An 18,915-nucleotide genomic window follows, 5' to 3' on the forward strand; every position below is an offset into this window, starting at 1 on the left:
TGTTCCTGGGCCCCTTATAGCTTCCCAACCACCTGGCTGTTGGCCTCAGTGGTGCTCACTGCTGACTGATCACACCCTGGTGAGGATCCCAGGGCCTGCAAGGACCCAGGAACCTTTTCCTGCTTCTACCTGGGACTAGATCAGGTCACCTCTGGGCAAGAGTTTTTAACTCTGGCGTGGGCCACCCCATAGTATTGGGGCTCCAAGCAGAGGGCAGCGGTGTGCCTCCAGCCCAGAAACCTCTGGGTCTGGCTGAGCTACCCTGTGGGCCAAGGGTAGGATAGGCAGCCTGGGACCTCAGTGACAGTCACTGCCTGTCCTATCACAGGAAGTGGGGACATGAAGCACCTGGACCCTGGACACTCAGAGATAGGCTTTTGGCTCCGTCGTGACCTTGATGTGGTTCCTGTGATCTAGGGTCAGGGCTTTGGGGGTGACCAAAGTATGTGAGACTCTGTCAATCCTTCCTTCAGCTGAGGGAAAGCCACAGCCTCTGCCAGATGCTGGGGTGCCCTCATCAGTGGGGAAACTATGATAGTAAAAAGGCACAAGTTTCCACAAACTCAGGAGCTTTTATTCAAAATATACTCATGCCCCACCCTGCACTTGAATCAGAATTAGAGTTTGAAACAATACCCCCATGTGATAGCTGATTGAAAGAGCCTTCCTGCACTACCTCCTTGGAGTACCATGTTCTTCACTTGTTCTTCCCAAGAATTTTGTTGGGTAGATACTAGCTTCCCCACCTTGTAACTGAATTTCACAGAGGTCAAGTGACATGCAAGTTCACTGGGTAAGTGGTAGAGAAAGATCTAACTTGGGTCTAATTCCAGAATTTGTGCTTTCACAAAGCTGGAAGATGGGAGGGCAGTTTGCATCTGCTTGGATGAGGCATAGATGGGATTCTTTCCCTTTTAGGGCTTTATATGTTAGAGAAAAGTCTCCTGGGGCTCCTTGTTCCTGAGTAGCCCTCACTGAACACACTTTGGACCCGCCATCTTTGTGTAAGTTGTGAGTTTTGCCCAGCAACTCTCCTCCAGTCTGTCATGGTTCTTGCATGATTCATGGTTCTTGCATGGATCATACATAGATTGTCCTGTGTCTGAGAATACAGTGGCTGATGAGTAGGCATCCCATTGCCTTTCCCCAGGCTGGTGATCTGGACTGGTGCTGGTGACTTGTGTTGTACCTGGGATGCTAACTTTCTGAGTTCTGCTCATATCACTGACACCTGTGGGCCTTAGAGTGAGATACTTGACAGACTTGGGTCTGTTTTCTCCCCCGTGTAATCAGAGATGCTCACACTTCTCCTCTGCTTCTGGGAGTGAGAGTGAGAGTCTCTTATCAGCACAGCCCAGAAGGGGTAAGGAGATGGCTCTAGGAGTGCTCCATATGTGATGGGATAATATACCCTCTCGAAAGGATGGAAGGGACTCAGGAGTGAAGTGGCCGGCCAAAGTCTCACACCTTCACCCAGGTGGGACATGGCTACAGATCAGCCCCTTAAGAGCCCTGGAGACTTAGCTGGCTCTCCTTAGAGGCTTTGGAGGCTGTGGGAGCTAGGTCTCTGCTGCACTCCATCCCAGCAGTTTTCTCTGTCCCAGACAGAGCAGCCTTGTTCTCTCCTCCTTAGTCACAGCCATTGTCTGGCAGAGTTCTGGGGGTGAGGGGTGTCTTGGGGCTTGGATGCCCTGCAAAGGATCAGTCTGGCATGACTCCTAAGTTAATAATGTGTTTAGCTGTGGGAAGGTATTCTTGAGAGCCAAAGGCCTGGAGGAGGCGTCCCTCTGAATATATTACAGCACAACCTGGCGCAAAAAGGGTTACCCGGAGCAGCAGCCATCTTGCTGCAAGGATGCTTTTGTTCCCAGCTGAGGAGCTAAATAAATTCTTTCTAGAGGCTGGTGAAATTCTCATCTAAAATCTCCTCTGCCACTTTTGAGGGCCTTTTCTGCACCCCTCCCTCTGGTTCCACAGGAGACACTTTCAGCCCTTGAATCTCAGCTCCGAATTTCTGAGTCTGTGGGCAGGGAGGAATGGGCTATTTCTTCAGCAGAGGAATCTGGGTTTGCTCACTATGTTCAGATAGGTGTTATTTTCTCTCTGCCTCAGACCTCTGAGACCTGGGGTTCGGTTTGTCTTTGGAGATTAGTCTTTCCCTCCCTCCTCTTTCTCTGTGTCCATTCCCCTCTTTCCTTCCTTGCCCATCCCCAGACTGTGGTGACATTCTTTTTGTGAGTACTCAGCCCCTTTCCCTCTGTTTTCTCCACAGCAAGCCCCGCCCAACACGGACTGGCGATTCTCTCAGGCCCAGAGACCTGGCACCAGCGGGTAGGTGACTGCTTCTCCAGCCCACCCTCTTCTCTGCGGCATTTTCTCAGTGATGACGTGGGAGGAGGTGGGGGAGGGCTCAGCATTTGCTACAAATGGCTTCTTCCCTCAGTTCCGGATTTCAGGGAGGCTTTGGTGTATTGGGGGCTGGTACACAGAGCCCAGAAGGAAAAGGCTTCTACTCTATTTTGAAAGCTCATTTCACACCTCAGCCCCTCCCTTCTCACCAGGTGAATCTTTTCCTATCTCCTGGTCCTGAGGTGGTCTCTGGGTGGAACCCATCTAATTCCTAAGTCCCCCTGTTCCAGGTTGGGCTGGGGTTCAGGCAGAGAACCAGGGGACAGGAGATGGGGGAGGCACAGTCAGCAGTCAGAACCTCCTCCAGAGTCCACGGGGCAGAGCCCAGGAGAGGTGGGGGAGGTGGGTCAGCTGTTGGAAGTGGAGACTGCACTGCTGGAGGCTGGGCTGAGGAGGGAGCTCCTGGGACAGGTCTCCTCCCGCCCCACTCCAGGCTGCCTAGGTCCTGAAACTGGTCCTGCCCTCTCTACCTGCAGGCCTTTTTCTCTGCCACTCTTTCTTACCGCTTTGGCCTTCCCTCAGTCTCTTATCTCAGTTTGTGGTCTTTGCCTCTCACTCTCTTTCTGTCTTTTAGTTTCTGTCTTTATTGCTGCATCTTGGTCCCTGCCGTTTGTGTCTACTTGCCCTGATCTGTGCCTTACACTGCACCTGCCATGCTGGGTGCTCAATAAATGTGGAATTAATGAATAAATATGACTCTTCCTTAGTCTCAGTCTCTGTTTCTTTTCTGTCTGTTTCTGCCTCCCAGTCTCTTTCCTTGAACGCTTTTCTTTTCCTCTTTCCTAGTGTCCTCATGTTCCTCTGTCTCTAGTCTCTTGGTTTCTCAACCTCTTGATATTTCTGCTTTCCTCTTTGTTCTCAGCCTATGTCTTTTTCCTTGTCTTTGTGTGTGTCTGTTTCTGTATCTCTAAGTGTGTAGTCTGTGTCTGCATTGCTGAATCTGTTCCAGAGTAACACTTTGTTTCTCTCTGTTTCCCTTTTATCCTGTCTCCTACTCTTTGTCTCTGTCTCTCATTTTTTTGTACTTGTGGGCAAGCCAGAATACACATCCCCTCACCTCCCGCCCACAACTCTCTCCCTGCCCCTGTCCCTCACATACAGAGTCTTTGATCAGTGCTCACACCACATACTCCTCTATCCAGGCAATCCCAGCTGTTCATTTCAGTTGAGTATGAATTCCTGCTGAGACAGGAACCTCCTGCGGGTGGTGGGGAAGGAAAAAGCAGAAAGATCTTTAGTTGGTCTGAGGGAAGTGGGGTGGGCTTTGGGCCAGTTCTCCCTGTTAGAAGTCAGGAGCCTAGAGGAGTCCAAGGAACCCAGGAGAGAGAGAGGGCAGAGCTTAGGTCACCTTCCTCTGCCTCCTTGATGGTCAGGCACTTGCTGCCCACATTTTCCCACATGTTATAGTTGGTGAGTGTTCACTGCCACAAGAATCCAGGAGACCTCAGCACATGCCAGGGAGGTAGAGACTCCACCTCCTTGGCATGTGCAGTCCTGCACATGTATCAGGAACTCAAGATGCTTCCTAGAAGGCCTTTAGAAGGCAGAAAACAGTTGGTTTGGACTGTCTTTGCCCCTCCCTTGACCCCATCTGTCTCCTTTTAATCCAGTGGCCTTGCCAGCCTTTCTGTATAGCTTATCCATTAGGTCATTCATATGTTTATTCATGTATTCATTCATGCATCACCTACTTATTGGGCATCTACTATGAACCAGGCCATGTTCTAAACACTGTAAGAATGAACAAGCAGACATGATCTTTGAGCTCACAGACTTCCAGGATAGCAGGTGAGACAACAAATTGACAACAAATTGCCCTAAAAAATGTCTAGTTAGAAATCATAGCAAGTTCTCAGAAAAAGAGGGTCATATGAGTGTAATCGTGGGGGGAAGGGTAGAGAAAGCCTCCAAGAAGAAGTGACATTTGAGCTGAGGTGATGAGAGGTACTGGGAAAATTGTGTCCCCTTTACCCACCTCTGCTGCAGACTGTATACTGGTCCTGAAGCAGAGTTCAGTGCTGAACCTAGAAATCCCACAGATTGCTTCTGTTGTCCCCTCTGGGTTGAGCACCGTACCCCTGCCTCAAGTCCTTTGTCATCAAATGAAAGACTTGGTGGCCTGAAATATAGGAGCTCTTGGGGAGATGTAAGGGAAGATTCCCTTTCTTAGTTAAGTTGAGGGGGATGGACAAACATTTCTGATGTAGTTCCAAAATGGCCCAGGTGAAATAAACATTAAGGGCCCAGTCCAACAACTATACCTTTTCTCCTTCATTTATTCCATGGTTAGTAAGCACCTACTGTAGGCCAGGTGGTGTTTTAGGGGTAGGAGATGACAAAATAGGCCTGCTCCCTGCCCACAAGGAGCTTACCATGCGTTGAATAAAGCAAATATTAACTAAATACCAAAGTAAATGTAAGATCACAGATATTGTAAGTGCTATAAAGTGCACTACCTGGTGGTGAGGGCCTACAGTAGGGATTTGCCCTGGTAAGGGACCAAGAGGACCTCTAGGAGGAAAGGAGATTGTGCTGAAATCTGAAGGGTTTCAAATTAACCAGCTCAAGGAGAGAGGGAAGAGCCTCCACACAGGCCTTGTGGTAAGGCCTCTCAAGATCACCAGACTGACAGGGTACTTTGTCTTTGCTGCTGTTATGATGAGTAAATCTGAGTGGAAAGATGAAGAAAGGAGATTTATCTAGTCCAACTCTGGCTCCAGCCCTCCATTGGCTTCTCTGCTCCACTCCCCTCCACTGTACCATCTTGGCTACTGGCACACCATGTTCACAGCAGGGTTAGTGTTGAGGTGAACCTAGTTCAAGTTCAAGTCAGCACTGGGTCACATTGCCCAGACAAAAGGGGGAAAGACATGTTCTGAAGTCCCTGCCTGCCAGGTGCTCCTCCTTCCAGCCACTGTCCTGTCTCAAGTCATCTTTTTGGCTTCTTATCTCAACAGCTGTTATCTCAAGCTCTGAACCCAGCAAGCCACTTGTCCCTTCTCACACAGTAACACAGGCTCCACCCCGCAGCTGTTCCCAGTCTCTGCACAGTGAGAGTCTCCATTTAGCTTGTCCTGGTCTCCACTCTGTTATCCTTTGATGGCTCCACACTACCCTTCCATCCCCCTCCTCTGAGAAACACTATCCCTGCTCTCCCTCAGTTGAGGCAGCCATTCAGCAGACAAATAGCAACTTAGTTTTGGGTTTGTTTTTTTATTTTTTTATTTTTTTGCTTATAAAATAATACATGCTCATTGTAGAAGCATGGGGAAATAGAGAAAAATTTTTAAAAGAAAAAGGACTCAAATTTCACAACCCAGAGAAACCCACATTCAAATTTTTTGAATATGAAATTTTCAAATTTGTACAAAAGTAGAACGGTATAATGAACCTCTATGATCCCACCGTCCAGCTTCACCTAATGCCTTACGTTGTTTCACTTCAGTCTCCACCCTGTTTCCCCCTTGAATTACTGTGAAACAAATCTCAGCCATCATATAATGTCATCTGACTCTTCACGGTCTTAGACAATTCTTTTACATACAGAAGCATTAACAATAATATCAAAAAACTAATAATATGTTAATACTAAGTAATATAATATTAATAAACTAGTATCATCAAATATCTAGTCTGTATTGACACTTCCTGTTATGTGTCTCTCTCTGGTAATTCATTTGCATGCTTATCCAAATTAAGACCCACATTTTGTATTTGAGTGTTTCAAATCTCTTAAGCTCTTTAATATTTTCACATGTGTATTTTATTATATTATTTTCTTAATGTTTGTTTATTTTGAGAGAGCACGAGTGTGAGTTGGGGCAGGGCAGAGAGAGAGCTGGAACAGAAGATCCACCTGTATCTGTTCTCTTTGCAGTATATCACAATTTTCCCATGTCAGTAAAAAAAAACAAAAACAAATTCAAAGTTAATTGTTGCATAACAGCCCCTTATATGGACATATAATGTATATTTTAAAAGGCTGACAGGCTTTTACTACCTTAAAAAATTCATACATGTTTATATTTTAACATAGTTAAATCCAGGCTGTTGTTAGAGGTGACTTTCCCAGACTTTTCTTTTTTTTTTGATCATGCTGCAGGGAGCATTTTTCCATAGCCCATCTTCTGGGATGTTCCCTCACACACCCATCCAGTGCACCAGAATACAAACTCCTTACGGCAAAACTCTATCAGCTTTTATATCTCAGGGTTTACCATAGTCACTGACACACAGTGGATTCTTGGAAAATGGTGAATTAGAGATAGTCAATCCCCTCTACTTTTATTGTTCAACATCTCCTAAATCCTGGAAGAGTCTCCTATCCCCACTGCTGCCTCTCTGCTGAAGTCCAGTGTGGTGTCATGTATAAGAACATAGGCTTCAGATTCACATTAGGTCTCTTTCAGGACGTAGCTCTGCCAGTTATTGGCTGTGAGAATTTGGGAGTCTCTTAACCTCTCTGAGCCCTGGATTCATCTACTGAAAAATAGGGATAATCATAATAACACTTACCTGCAGGTGGTTCTGAGGCTTTATTTGGCTATACACACACACACACACACACACACACACACACACACACACACACACACACATATATATATAGGAAGAACATAAATATATTCTCTTCCAGAGAATAGGAAGCTCTCAGCAAATTGTTCAGAAAGAAGTCAAAGATCTGGCAACTGCCCATCTGTTTAGCCTGCAGCCTTCAACCATTGCCCAAGAATCCTCCTTATAGGCCAGCCCATTATGGTTCCAGGCCTACCCCTCCACTCCACTCACCTCTGTTCCCTCAGCACCACTCCCCAGTCTCCACTGGGCATCCCCCTAACCAGGTATCTGACCCTCTTGTCTCCCCTGGAGCCTGTCTCTCTGCTTCCCCTCCGTGACAACTGTTCTCCCCACTCTATCCCAGTTAGGCTTCTCCTCTAGGCATCAGCCCATCTGCCTGAGGCCTCTGCCTTCCAGCACGTCCAGTGACAGCAGGACTGCAAGTAAAGACCCCTGGATTCCCACGGAGACAGAGGTGGCTGAGGCCGCAGCACTGGGCTCCTGTCCTCCTAGAGGGACCCTTCACCCTTAGTCCTCTCCCAGGAGCAAAACCAGTCTTTAAATTCTTAAATCCAATCATGACACCCCCCTCTCTTTAAACACCTCAGTGACTTCTCAGAGCTCTTAGGATGAGACCAAAGTTTTTAGTGTCCATTTTACAACCTCAGCCCCTGACACCATCTCCCCTTGGGATAGCCACACTGGCTGCCCTTAGTCCACTGAACTGGCCAAGCATTTCCCAGCTTCAGAGGCTTGGGGCAAGTTCCTCACTCTGCCTGGAAAGCTCTCTCCCACAACACTACTTTCTCCTAGATACTTCATTTTACTTCTCAACATTTTACTTTGAGATGTTTCAAGCTTGTCAAAAAGTTCATTTGTCGAAATAGTGTGATGAACTCAGACATACTGTTTTTACCTAGATTAATCAGTTGTTTGTATTTTGCATTTTTTTTCTCTCTCTCTCTCTCTTTCCACACACATACTACATTTTTTTTTCTGAATATTTGAGAGTTGCAGACATTGTAGTGTTTGAAAAACTTTAGTATACACCTCCTAGTAACAGTAACATTCTCATACAAACCATATAAGAATGATCACGTTTGGGAAATTTAACAGTAGTATAATAACATGTAGTCCACTGGCAGATTTTCATAAATGTTCTCCAAATGTCCTTTTAATTTGTTTGGTATTTTTTTTTTTAAAAGCAAGCTCTATACCCAATGTGGGGCTTGAACTCATGATCCTAATATCAAGAGTTGCATGGTCTATCAACTGAGCCAGTCAGGCACCCCTGATGTTTTGTTTTGTTTTGTTTTGTTTCAATTTAGGATTCAATCAAGGAGCATGAATTACCTTTGCTTGCCCTATTGCTTTCGTCTCCTTTAATGTAGAACAGTCTCCTTACTTTTTTGTCTGTCTGTTTTAATGACATGGACATTTTTTAGAGTCCAAGCCAGTTGTCTTTTAAAATGTCCCACAATCTGGGGCTCCTGGGTAGCTCAGTTGGTTGAGCATCTGACTTCAACTCAGGTCATGAACTCATGGTGTCAGCACCAAACCCGCTTTGAATCCTCTGTCCCCCTCTATCTATCTGTCCCTCTCTCCCTCTGTCTCAAAAATAAACACAAATAAATAAAATGTCCCATGATCTGGATTTGCTTATCATTTTCTCACAGTGAAATCAGGTTAACGACCATTTTGGTAGGAATACTGACTGGGTGACATTGTACACCTCCATTACGTCAGGAATCATTTCATGTCATTTTGTTCAGCTATCAGGGATACTCACTTTGTTCACTTAGTTAAACTGGTATCTTCAGATCTCTCCATTACAAATATATTTTAAAATATTTGTGATTAATGAGTACTCTGTGCGTGATATTTGAGACTGTGCAGCAACCTTTCAGTTTTAATATTTTAATATTCACCAGTGATTGGTGGTTATGAGGTGGTGATTTTCTGTCATTCCTCCTACCTTTGTTTAGATGGAATTGTCCTACAGATTACCTGGAAATTTATTCAGATGTGAATTCCCTGTCTTCTAATTTCCCTTTTCCTCAGGGAAGCTTGGACTGATTGAGCTCCCTAGCCCTTACTAAATCAAGACTCCCTTATACACCCTGCTCTTTGCCCCCATGGCACTTGTCACAGTTACCATTAAATAATTGTATGATTATTTAATGTCAGCCTCTCAGTATATAGACCATGAGCATCACAGAGACTATGTCAGTCACGTTCACAACTATAACCCCAGTATCTTGCCCAGTGTCTGGCACACAGTAATTGGTCAGTAAATGTTGGTTGAATAAATGGACACAGAATTCCAACTGTTGTCACTCTGAGAGGGAAATGAGGCTCCTACTTTCCCTTCAACCCTAACTGTCTGGTGTGAGGGTATAGAGGACACATAGAGCAGCTGCACTCTGGCCAAGCCTTAGACTAAGTCCACTTACCTGAGGATGGAGAATCCCAGATCAGGGGAAACCGTAAGCAGGGACAGAACTTGGAAAAACTGTAAAGCATTTCTTGGCTGTGCTCACCCACCATGACAGAATACACCAACATGATCATGCTCTTGCTCTGTCTCCCTCTCATGCTTCCAAGGCCTGCCCTGCAGCCCTTACCCTGGTGCCAGATCCTTCCCTATGGTAACCTCACTCTCTTCGTGCGTTTTCCCCCCCCATTCATTCAAGCAAGAAATACTTATTGAGGAACTTTGGTGTTCCAGGTGGTGCCAAGGGTCACCTAATGGTGTGTGTGTCAGGGTGGCTCTTCCTTCCCTCAAAAACAGAAATAATATGATATTTCAGAATTCCAAAAAACATGGAAATACTCACTGTGGGAAAAATCTGAGTTGAGCTGGAATTTCTTCAGGTCATTTATAAGTTAGTGTTTTTAACAATCATCAATCACTTCGTGTTTTTCTCAGTGCTTAGAGTGTCCAAAGGTTTTAATTAGGTGCTTCAGCAGGAGGGGCGCAGACACCATCTTCTACAGACAGTGTAGACAGGTATAGCAGCAGGAGCCATGCGACCTGAGCTGCCTGGGGGAGGCACCTGGGCTGGGCTGGGGGGAGTTGCTTAGAAATCCCTCTGACAAATTTTATTCATCTTAGCAAGGTAGAAGTTGGGAACTGGCAGTCTAGGGAACACCAGATTTGCTGTGAGAGGGAGCTTGAGGAATTAGGGAAGTGCCTCAGAAAAGGTTTGATTTCTATAGATGGTGCAAGGCAAGCAAGTATGCTAGGCAAAGGGATTTTTTCAAAGTATTTGCAAACATTATATGTTATAATCCTACAGGCCATCTTTGGGCATGGGATGGAGATATAGGTTACTAGATCTGGGAGCTCTAGGAGAGGACGGGAGAGGCGTGAGCTAGGCTGGCCTGGGAGACTGTATTCACCATCCCACTCTCTCCTCAGCTCCCAAAATGGCGATGAAACCGGCACTTGGCCCAACAACCAGTTTGACACAGAGATGCTTCAAGCCATGATCTTGGCCTCTGCCAGTGGTAAGTTGTGCCACTGTGTGTGTGGGGATGGGGGACCTGGGGTTCTGGGGGGAATCCCACAGCCATCTGCCTTAAGACTGGCTATCAACCTGCATGGTTTCTGTGGATCTTTCTTGGAGTCCCTGAGAGGACTCATAATTCCTGGACAAAAACCCAGGTTGAGAAACAGGTTAAGACTTCCTGGGATGCCTAGAAAAGAGTGAGAAAGGAAAGATTTATTGAGGGAATAGAGGGAGGGACGTTAAGAGTCCAGCTCCAGAATGGGACCACATGGGTCGGATCCTACTTCTGTCATTTATTCTCTTTGTGAATTTGATCATTTTGCTTAATCTCGATAAATCTCAGCTTCTTAAGCCAAGAAAATGGAGACAGTGGCCTCAAAGGGTTGTTGTGAGGATTAAATGAGATGATAACACAAAGCACAAAGTACTGGACCTGTGACGTACAGGCCCTTCCCTCCATGGTTGTGGGCGTGGATACTCCCAGCACAGAGAACACATTTGGATATGTGAGACCCCTTCCCTTTGTTGTTGCCCCACCTCCAGAGCAGGATTTTGATTTTCCTAGAAGGCTAACAGAACTTCACATGCAACAGAGATTCAGCCAATGGTTTTTGTCCCTGAACAGTCAGAAGGGTCCTGAGTAGGGCAAACAGAAAAACAGAATGATGTTAGTACTTAGGAGCACAAGCTTTGGAGGCAGACCAACCTGGACTCAAATCTCAGCACCCACACTTAGCCATGAGTCCTCAAGGAAGGTGCTAAGCCCCTCTGGGCTTCACTTTCAGTGACTATCACATGAGAACTAGAACAGATCTTGCTGGTGTTGTGAGGGCCCAATGCAAGGCCTTAGCATGGGGATGACAGAGTAAGGCACAATAGGTAGTGGCCAAAATTGATTACCTCTTATCTTGTTTGACCCATAAAAGGCAGATGGAGAATAATGCCTGTTCATAAGGACTAGTTTTAGGAGCAGCACATCTTGGGCTTCCTATGAAGGCTGTCAGGGCGTTAGACCCTGGGCTTACTTAGTGCAGTGAAATCCTCTGGCCTGCAGCACGTGTGGAGGGCTGGGAGAGAACCCAGTAAAATCAGAACAATAATTTTCAAATCATACCTATGTTCTGTCCTGGGTGCATGCTAGGCCTCACATCAATTCATCCTCTTAACCAGCTCTGCAAAGCAGGTCTGTGATTACTTACATCTGACAGATGAGAAAACTGAGAAATCCCTTGCTCCAAGGTCCCCATTTTGAGATGCAGATTGGGGATTCTAACCCAGTCTGACTCTCAAGTTCACGCCTTTGCTTTTGCAGGGACCATGTCTGCCTTTAGATGCAGCCTACATTTCCCTTTTAGCTGAATAGGTGTACAGGCTAACCTCCTCTTACTGTCTTGCGTTATTCTCCCGGACTAGAGGTGCCAGATAAAACACAGGAAGCTTGGTTAATTTTAACTTCATGTGAACAACAAATAATATTTTAGCATAAGTAGGTCCCAAACATGAGTATTGGGACATACTATATTAAAAAAGAAAAAAACCTGCTCATTGTTTATCTCAAGTTCAGATTTAATTGGGAGTATTCTGCATTTTATTTGTTAAATTTGGCATGCCTCTCCCAGATGTCTGTGAGGTTAAGTGAAGCCAGGCCCCTGGTAGTTCACGTGAAGGGGGAGAGGAAGGGGAAAGTGAAGAGGGCAGCAAGCCTTCTGGGACAGAACTGGCCCAGGTCTGGGGTGGGCAGGGGATTGTACTTCTGGAGGGGCCAGATACTGAGTATGAAAGAGGCAGGTGGGTGGCTCTAGGAGATACCAAGTCAGGTTCTTGAGGGAAAGTAGACAGACAGGTATATTTAACTGTTGTGGGTTTTAGCATTACATGCAGGAAGGAGGCTTTTGGCCTAAATCCAGATTTAAGAAACAGAAATGGAATCAGTATTTATGGCCTAAAACCCCCCAGGGTCCCCTCCCTTGTCAGGGCTCCACCCCTCTGGCCCACACAGCATCTGACCTGAGTGTAGGCTAGGGCCTTGGGGAATGGATCCAGAGAGTTGAAGTGGCAGGGTCAGGCTCTACTCCCACTTTCACACCCGCTTCTCTGCCCTGAAGCCAGAGAGGTTCCTGGAGTCCAGCCCAGCCGGGCTAAGGGGCTGCTGAGGGGAAGTAAGTAAGAAGGAAAGTAAGTACACTTGGGAGGCACTTTAAATAAACACTTGGGGGGAAGTGTGTTCTCAAGGAGGTTCTGATTTGCGGTTCAACTGACTCTGGATTAGCTTGACCAGGCCTCCCTGTCTGGAGGTGCTGTCTCAGCCCTGAGCTGGGGTGGGAAGGGAGGCTGTGAGGCCAGGAGCTGGAGAGGAGGCCAGTGACCTTTGCCCTTTAGGCCAGAGTTTGCCTAGGTTCTTTCTTAATGCCTTTTTTTCCCCCTAAGATTTAATTTTTTAATTTTTATTATTTTTGTTTTTTAAATATTTATTTATTTTGAGAGAGCATGAGTAGGGGAGAGGCAGAGAGAGAGGGAAAGAGGGAGAGAGAGAGAATCCCCAGCAGGCTCCACACTGTCAGCACAGAGCCCCACATGGGGCTTTATTCCACAAACCGTGAGATCTTGACCTAAGGTGAAATTAAGAGTTCAGCTGAGCCACCATCAGGTGTTCCAGATTTTATTTTTAAGTAATCTCTACACCCAACGTGGGGCTCGGACTCATAACCCTGAGATCAAGAGTTTCATGCTCTATTGACTGAGCCAGCCAGCCAGTCACCCCTTTCTGGCTGCTTTTTAAAGAATGTTTCTCTATAGAATGGAAAAGATCTTGGTCCCTGCTCACTGTGTGCTGGGGGGAGGTAGAAGGAGGGACCGATGAAGAATTGATTCTACAGAAGGTCAGAGGCTGCAATCCACCATCTCCCCCCTCAGACTTACAGATGGGGAAATGGAGGCCTGAGTTGTGCAGGGCCTCTGCCAGGGTCACCCAGCTTTCTTAGTGACAGCGCTAAACAGAAGGAACTCTAGTGTCAGCCTTTTTCTGTTATGCCCTGGATTTGCACATCTTCTCTCTCCTGGTCCAGCCCAACCTCAAAGTCCCCCACAGAGCCTGGGCCAGCATCAGGCCTGTGCTTCTGGTGGGAGGTGGCAAGAACTGGCTTTGTCATTTCCACCTCCTTGGGGTGCTCCTTAGAGATCTGGGATGCCGGTGGGATGTGGGTGGGCTTTGCCTCCAGTTACCAAGTCAAGCCCTTTGTGCCCTTCTGTTTCTGCCTCCCTTCTCCCTGATTCTCCCCATTTCTGCGTGCACACACATGCGTGTGCGTGCGTGTGCGTGTGTGTGTGTGTTATGTGTATGTATGTATGTGTGTGTCCCCCTCTCCCTCTCTGGCGCCTCTGAAGTCTCCCCTTTAGCCCCTAAATCATTCTGGAATCCTAGCTCTTTGAAACAGAATCTAGGCCCCTTCCCCCACCCCTTCATTCCCAGGCTGCAAGGGGGTATGCTGAAGGGGAGGGTGAGCTTGGCTCCATCCTGGAGTTAATTAGGGAAAACGTTGAAAAAGTCAGTGGAATGAAAGGGCTGGGGGAGGGGAGCAGTCTGGGGAAAGAGAGAAGGAAGTGGGCAGCTGCTCCCTCCCACCCAGCCTTTCACACACACCCCAAAGCCCTCAAATCCCGGGATTTGGGACTTGAAATGGAGATTGTAGAAACCCGAGCATTGGAGTGAGGAGGCAGAAAGACCCAAGGCTTTTCTATCTGTTCCCTTCTCCTGTGCCCTTCCCCCTCTTGTGCTGTTTTTAAAATAGTTCCTGTCTATTTCTCAATCCCTGGTTAGTGTCCCAGGATTAGTCAGCCTCTCCGGCTTTAGTCACCCTCTCTACCCACTCCCAGGGTCTAGCTTAGAGTAAAGGGAGGCTGGGAGGAGAACTCTTGTCAGCTGGGCTGGGTCTTGGCTGGGAATTCCAGGGGCTTTAACCCTCCCATTGCCAGAGGACTCCAGCAGGAGCCCTTGTGAACTCAGGCTGAGTCGGGGAAATTCCTGGTTTTCCTTGCTGCACCCAGGGAGCATGTAGAGTAGAAGTAACAACACACACTATATGGTGGTGATGATGTGAACGCTGCACCCAACACTGAGTGAGCCCTTACCAAGTGCCTGTGGACTCATGAAGCACTGTCTCATTTGAGCCTCACAAAAACCCAATGGGATAAGTGATCCTGTGCTTTTCTACCTTCAGTGTGCCTAAAAATCACTTGGAAATCTTGTTAAAATGCAGATTCCAAGTCTCCATTTCTAACAAGCTCTCAGGGTGATGCTAAGCTAGAGCCAGAATACTTCTCTAGACCCCGTTTCTTCTTGTATACAGTAGGAAGTTGGGCTTGGGGTGTTCTCTGATGTTCCATAGCTCTGATACTGTGAACCTCTGTCTACCTTGTACCTAAGATACCTGGTCGCAGAGAATGGGCCAAGTGGGTGATGGGTATTAAGGAGGATACTTGTGATGACCACTGGGTGTTATAGGTCAGTGATGAATCCCTAAATTCTACACCTGAAACTAATGTTACCATATATGTTAACTAACAAGAATTTAAATAAAAATTTGAAATCCAAAAGAGAAATAATAGATATCTGGTCCCGGAATCATCTTTTTAGCCTCCTAGAACATGGCTCATTTTGTCTTCTGTCCTCCTTTATCCTCAGAGTGATAAGATCCAACCTGATGGTGGTAGTGGTGACTCTCTGTACAGTATATGCTGAGATACACTTAGCCACCCCTGCTTTAACCTGTGATGGCTGCTGTGGCTTTGAGTTAGTCTTTTACCTTCTCTGGGCCTTGCTTTCCTCATATATAAAGTAAGGATAAATACCATACCTCACTGGGTTGTCTCACTGAGGCGAAAGCCATCATGCACGTGCAGTATCTAGCAGAGTACTTGGCACAGAATAGTTGACACTAGTCAACTCCTGTCGCTGTTATGAAATGAATACCTGCTAAACCCCCTGACCCCCTGCTAACAACAGAACTGCTGAGTGCCCCCACTCTGTGGGCACCGGCTGGTGAAGGATAGGAGGACACACAGGCCCTAGTTGCAGCCCTCCAGGAGACCACAGTCTAGTGTGGAGACCAGAGAGGCTCCCGTGAGAAGGGTTAGGGCAAGGACTGGAGAGCTTTTATTTATGCCCTGAAAAATAACAGCATGTTTTAGGCCCTACATAATCTTGGTTAGTCTTCATCCAAACCAGAAGAGGTAGTTGTTATTTTTACCCCTTTTCATAGATCAGGAGGCATAGGGATTGCCCCCAATTGGTTAGTAGGTAAAAGAGCTGGGAATCAAACCCAGCTGGTCTCACTCCAGAGCCACTTACCTCTGCCTCTTTGTTAGAGGGTATTTATCAAAAGGTGTTTATCCCCCTTTGATAGAGATGATATTCCCAGGGCTCACTGTGGTCAGGGCTGGGCGCTCTGCCCATTAACTGGTTGTGCTATAAAAGAGGGACCCAGAGTTTAGCTCTTCACCTTCCTCTCTCTCTTGCAGAAGCTGCTGATGGGGGCTCCACCCTGGGAGGAGGCGCTGGCACCATGGGCCTGAGTGCCCGCTACGGGCCCCAGTTTACCCTGCAGCACGTGCCGGACTACCGCCAGAACGTCTACATCCCCGGCAGTAACGCCACACTGACCAACGCGGCTGGCAAGCGAGATGGCAAGGCCCCCACCGGTGGCAATGGCAACAAGAAGAAGTCAGGCAAAAAAGAGAAGAAGTAACGTGGAGGCCAGGCCAAGAGCCACGGGGCAACTTCCCTCCCCAACCAGCCCAGCCTCTCCGTATCTGTACCCAGGCCTCATATTTTCAGGGCTCACCCCCAGATACTGGTAGGGGTCCAGGCCATGCTCCCTTTGAGAAACAGAAACAAGTGCCCAGTCAACACCCCCCTCTCTGCCCCCAAGGGATTGAATATGCAAAAGGGAGTTCTGCTGGGAACCCCCATCCAGTCAATTGCTGTGCCCATGGGGGTAGTGGGGTTAGTGTAGACACCATTTATCACACCCCCTTTAGTTACAGCTGAACTCTGCCATCTTCCAAATTCAATCAGGCCCATCCACAATTCCCTGCCTCGCTCCTGTCACCCCACCCCCTCAGCAGCTCCTCTTTCTTGAATAAGGTGGTGGGGGTGTTGAGGTACCTGGTGACCTAAAAAGGCTCGTAGTTCTGAAGAGTTGGAAGGGCGTCATAACCTCTTGGCCTCTCCAGTTCTCAGACTGCCCCCAAAGCATGGTTTGGTGCCCGTCCCTTCATCTCCTTCCAGAGCCCAAGACCAAGCTCAAGTTTTGGCAGACATGGTCACCATTGCCATGGTACTGACGCTTGCTGGATTTAGGGAGGGCACTTTGCTACCGTGCCTCTTCCCAGCGCCCTTGGGACCAGTCTTTTGTTCTGTTTTTCATTGTTTGATGTTCCCGCTGCATGCCGTGACTTCCCCCTCTCCAAACAAGAGACTTCATTGCATGTTCCAAGACAGTATGGGGTGGTAAGATAAAGAAGGGAAGGGTGTGGATATAGGGGATGGACAAAGCTTGACTTGCCAGTTATCGGGATCTTGCAGAAGGCTCTGTGTCCCCAGGGTACTGGCCAGATCCCCAATTCCAGCCATAAACCAAGTACCAGGCTGGACTCTCCTTTACCACATTCAAGGCTTGCTCACTCACCTCAGGCAGTGAGCTTTGGGCTGAGCTATTAGCACCAATGGATTTAAACTGGCATTATAGTCAAAGGAAGGTCTGAGGACGTTTGGGACCAGGTCCCCTGGAGAGGTCAGAGGGCCCTCTGTGGGTGCTGGGTACTCCAGAGGTGCCACAGGTAGAAGAATCAGTGTGGCCCTAGCAGTGAGGCAGGGCCAGCTAGGCGGTTCTTGGTCCCTGGGTTGGGGAGGCATGGAGCTACAGCAGGGACCAGGTGGACAGAAAGTCTCAGCCTAGGATCCGGGCTTCTCCACAGGGCCCCTGCACTCCTCCAGCCTCTGTTCCTTCATCTTGCCAGGTGCCATTTCTTCTCTGTGAAGGCCAATGCCCAGCCCCCCTCCCCCCCCCCCCCCCCCCCAGTCTGCTCCCTAGTGGCCAGAGCCTGGTTAAAGTCCCCCAGTGCCTCCTTGTGCATAGACCTTTCTCTGCCCATCCCCTTCTGCCCACCCCCTCCCCCAAGCCCGTACCTCCAGTGGGGCTGCGCAAGAACCCCACCCCAACCCTTACAGTAGTGTAGAGCCCCCTCCCTCTTTCGGCTGGTGTAGAATAGCCAATAGTGTAGTGCGGTGTGCTTTTCCGTGATGGCGGGTGGGCGGAGGGCTCCGCGCAGCCATCTGTCGTTGAATCCGCCTGCGGCGGCCCGTGCTGTGTTTTGTGCTGTGTCCATGCGCTGCGGCGACCCCGTCCCCTGTACTGACTCCTATAAGTGCTTCTCTTCGCATAGTCATGTAGCTCCCCACCCACTCCCCTTCCTGTGTCTCACGCAAGTTTTATACTCTAATATTTATATGGCTTTTTTTCTTTGAAAAAAAAATTAAAAGGTTTCTTCTGAAAGGTTGAACGGTTCTGTGTAAGAGATGGAGGCTCCTAGCATGTGTGGATGAAGTGCTAAGAGGTGTATGCCGGAATAAGGGCGGGATCGCGAGGCTATTGTATTTGCGTCTTGGTTTTGTGTCGCTGCCCTTGAGTCTGTGTGTGACAGTCAAATGTGGCTGTGTGTGCTTGCAATACTGTTGTGCATATTTAACAGTATACAATCGACTGTAATTGCGCTTGTGGATCGGTATACCGTTGTGTGTAATCGTTTTATGGGTCTGTTGAGGAGGGGGATCTCTGAGCGCTGCGTGGCGCTGTGCAGTTGAGCGTGCGATTGTATGCTTGTGGCTCTCTCTCCCTCAAGGTTCTAAGCGCCAGTCTCCCGGCAGAAGAGGAGACTCCAGAGCGGGGGAGGACTGTGTTGGCAACGGCTACAGAGCTGGAAATCGGGTGGTGGACATTTCCTTAGTTTCCCCCTCTTCCCTGCTAAAATTAACACCCCACAGTACCTTTGTGGGCTCCTTCTTAGGAGGGTGGATTCTCCTGTGACCACTCCCCTCCACCCTGGCTGCCTAGTGGCTTTGGGAACACCGCACAAGAGGGCAGGCTACATATAGCCTGGGCCTCGGTTCACCCATCTGGAAGTCACCTTCCCACTCTCTGTGGCAAAGCCAAGGAAAAGTAGAAGGTTCATCACTTTGTTGCTGGGGATGGTGTGGGGTGCCCTGTGTCAAGGGGATTGAAGAGTGAGTATACAGGATAGATTGTCAGTTGACCCAGACTATCTTCCCTTGTTCCTCTTCTCCCTCTCTCCTTGCTTTTCCATTCACTTCTCAGCCCTCCTCCCCTCCCCTCTTCCTCAGTCTGCCTCCTTGGAACACAGTGGGAATTGGAGGTTGTCC

At 48.0% G+C, this 18,915-nt stretch overlaps 1 protein-coding gene across 21 annotated transcripts in view; it reads left to right on the plus strand.

Moving 5' to 3' along the window:
- LOC125166778 (protocadherin gamma-C4) overlaps positions 1 to 18,031 on the plus strand; it is a 170,476-nt gene extending 152,445 nt beyond the window's left edge. For all 21 annotated transcript variants that reach the window (XM_047860860.1, XM_047860922.1, XM_047860908.1 and 18 more), the window contains 3 exons: positions 2,273 to 2,331; positions 10,388 to 10,476; positions 15,996 to 18,031. In XM_047860860.1, coding sequence (XP_047716816.1) covers positions 2,273 to 2,331; positions 10,388 to 10,476; positions 15,996 to 16,222 — 375 coding nt within the window. In that variant the 3' untranslated portion in view covers positions 16,223 to 18,031. The remainder of the gene's footprint in view (positions 1 to 2,272; positions 2,332 to 10,387; positions 10,477 to 15,995) is intronic.
- Positions 18,032 to 18,915: the final 884 nt, after the last annotated feature.

The sequence above is a fragment of the Prionailurus viverrinus genome, chromosome A1 (assembly GCF_022837055.1).
Source record: "Prionailurus viverrinus isolate Anna chromosome A1, UM_Priviv_1.0, whole genome shotgun sequence".
NCBI lineage: Eukaryota > Metazoa > Chordata > Mammalia > Carnivora > Felidae > Prionailurus > Prionailurus viverrinus.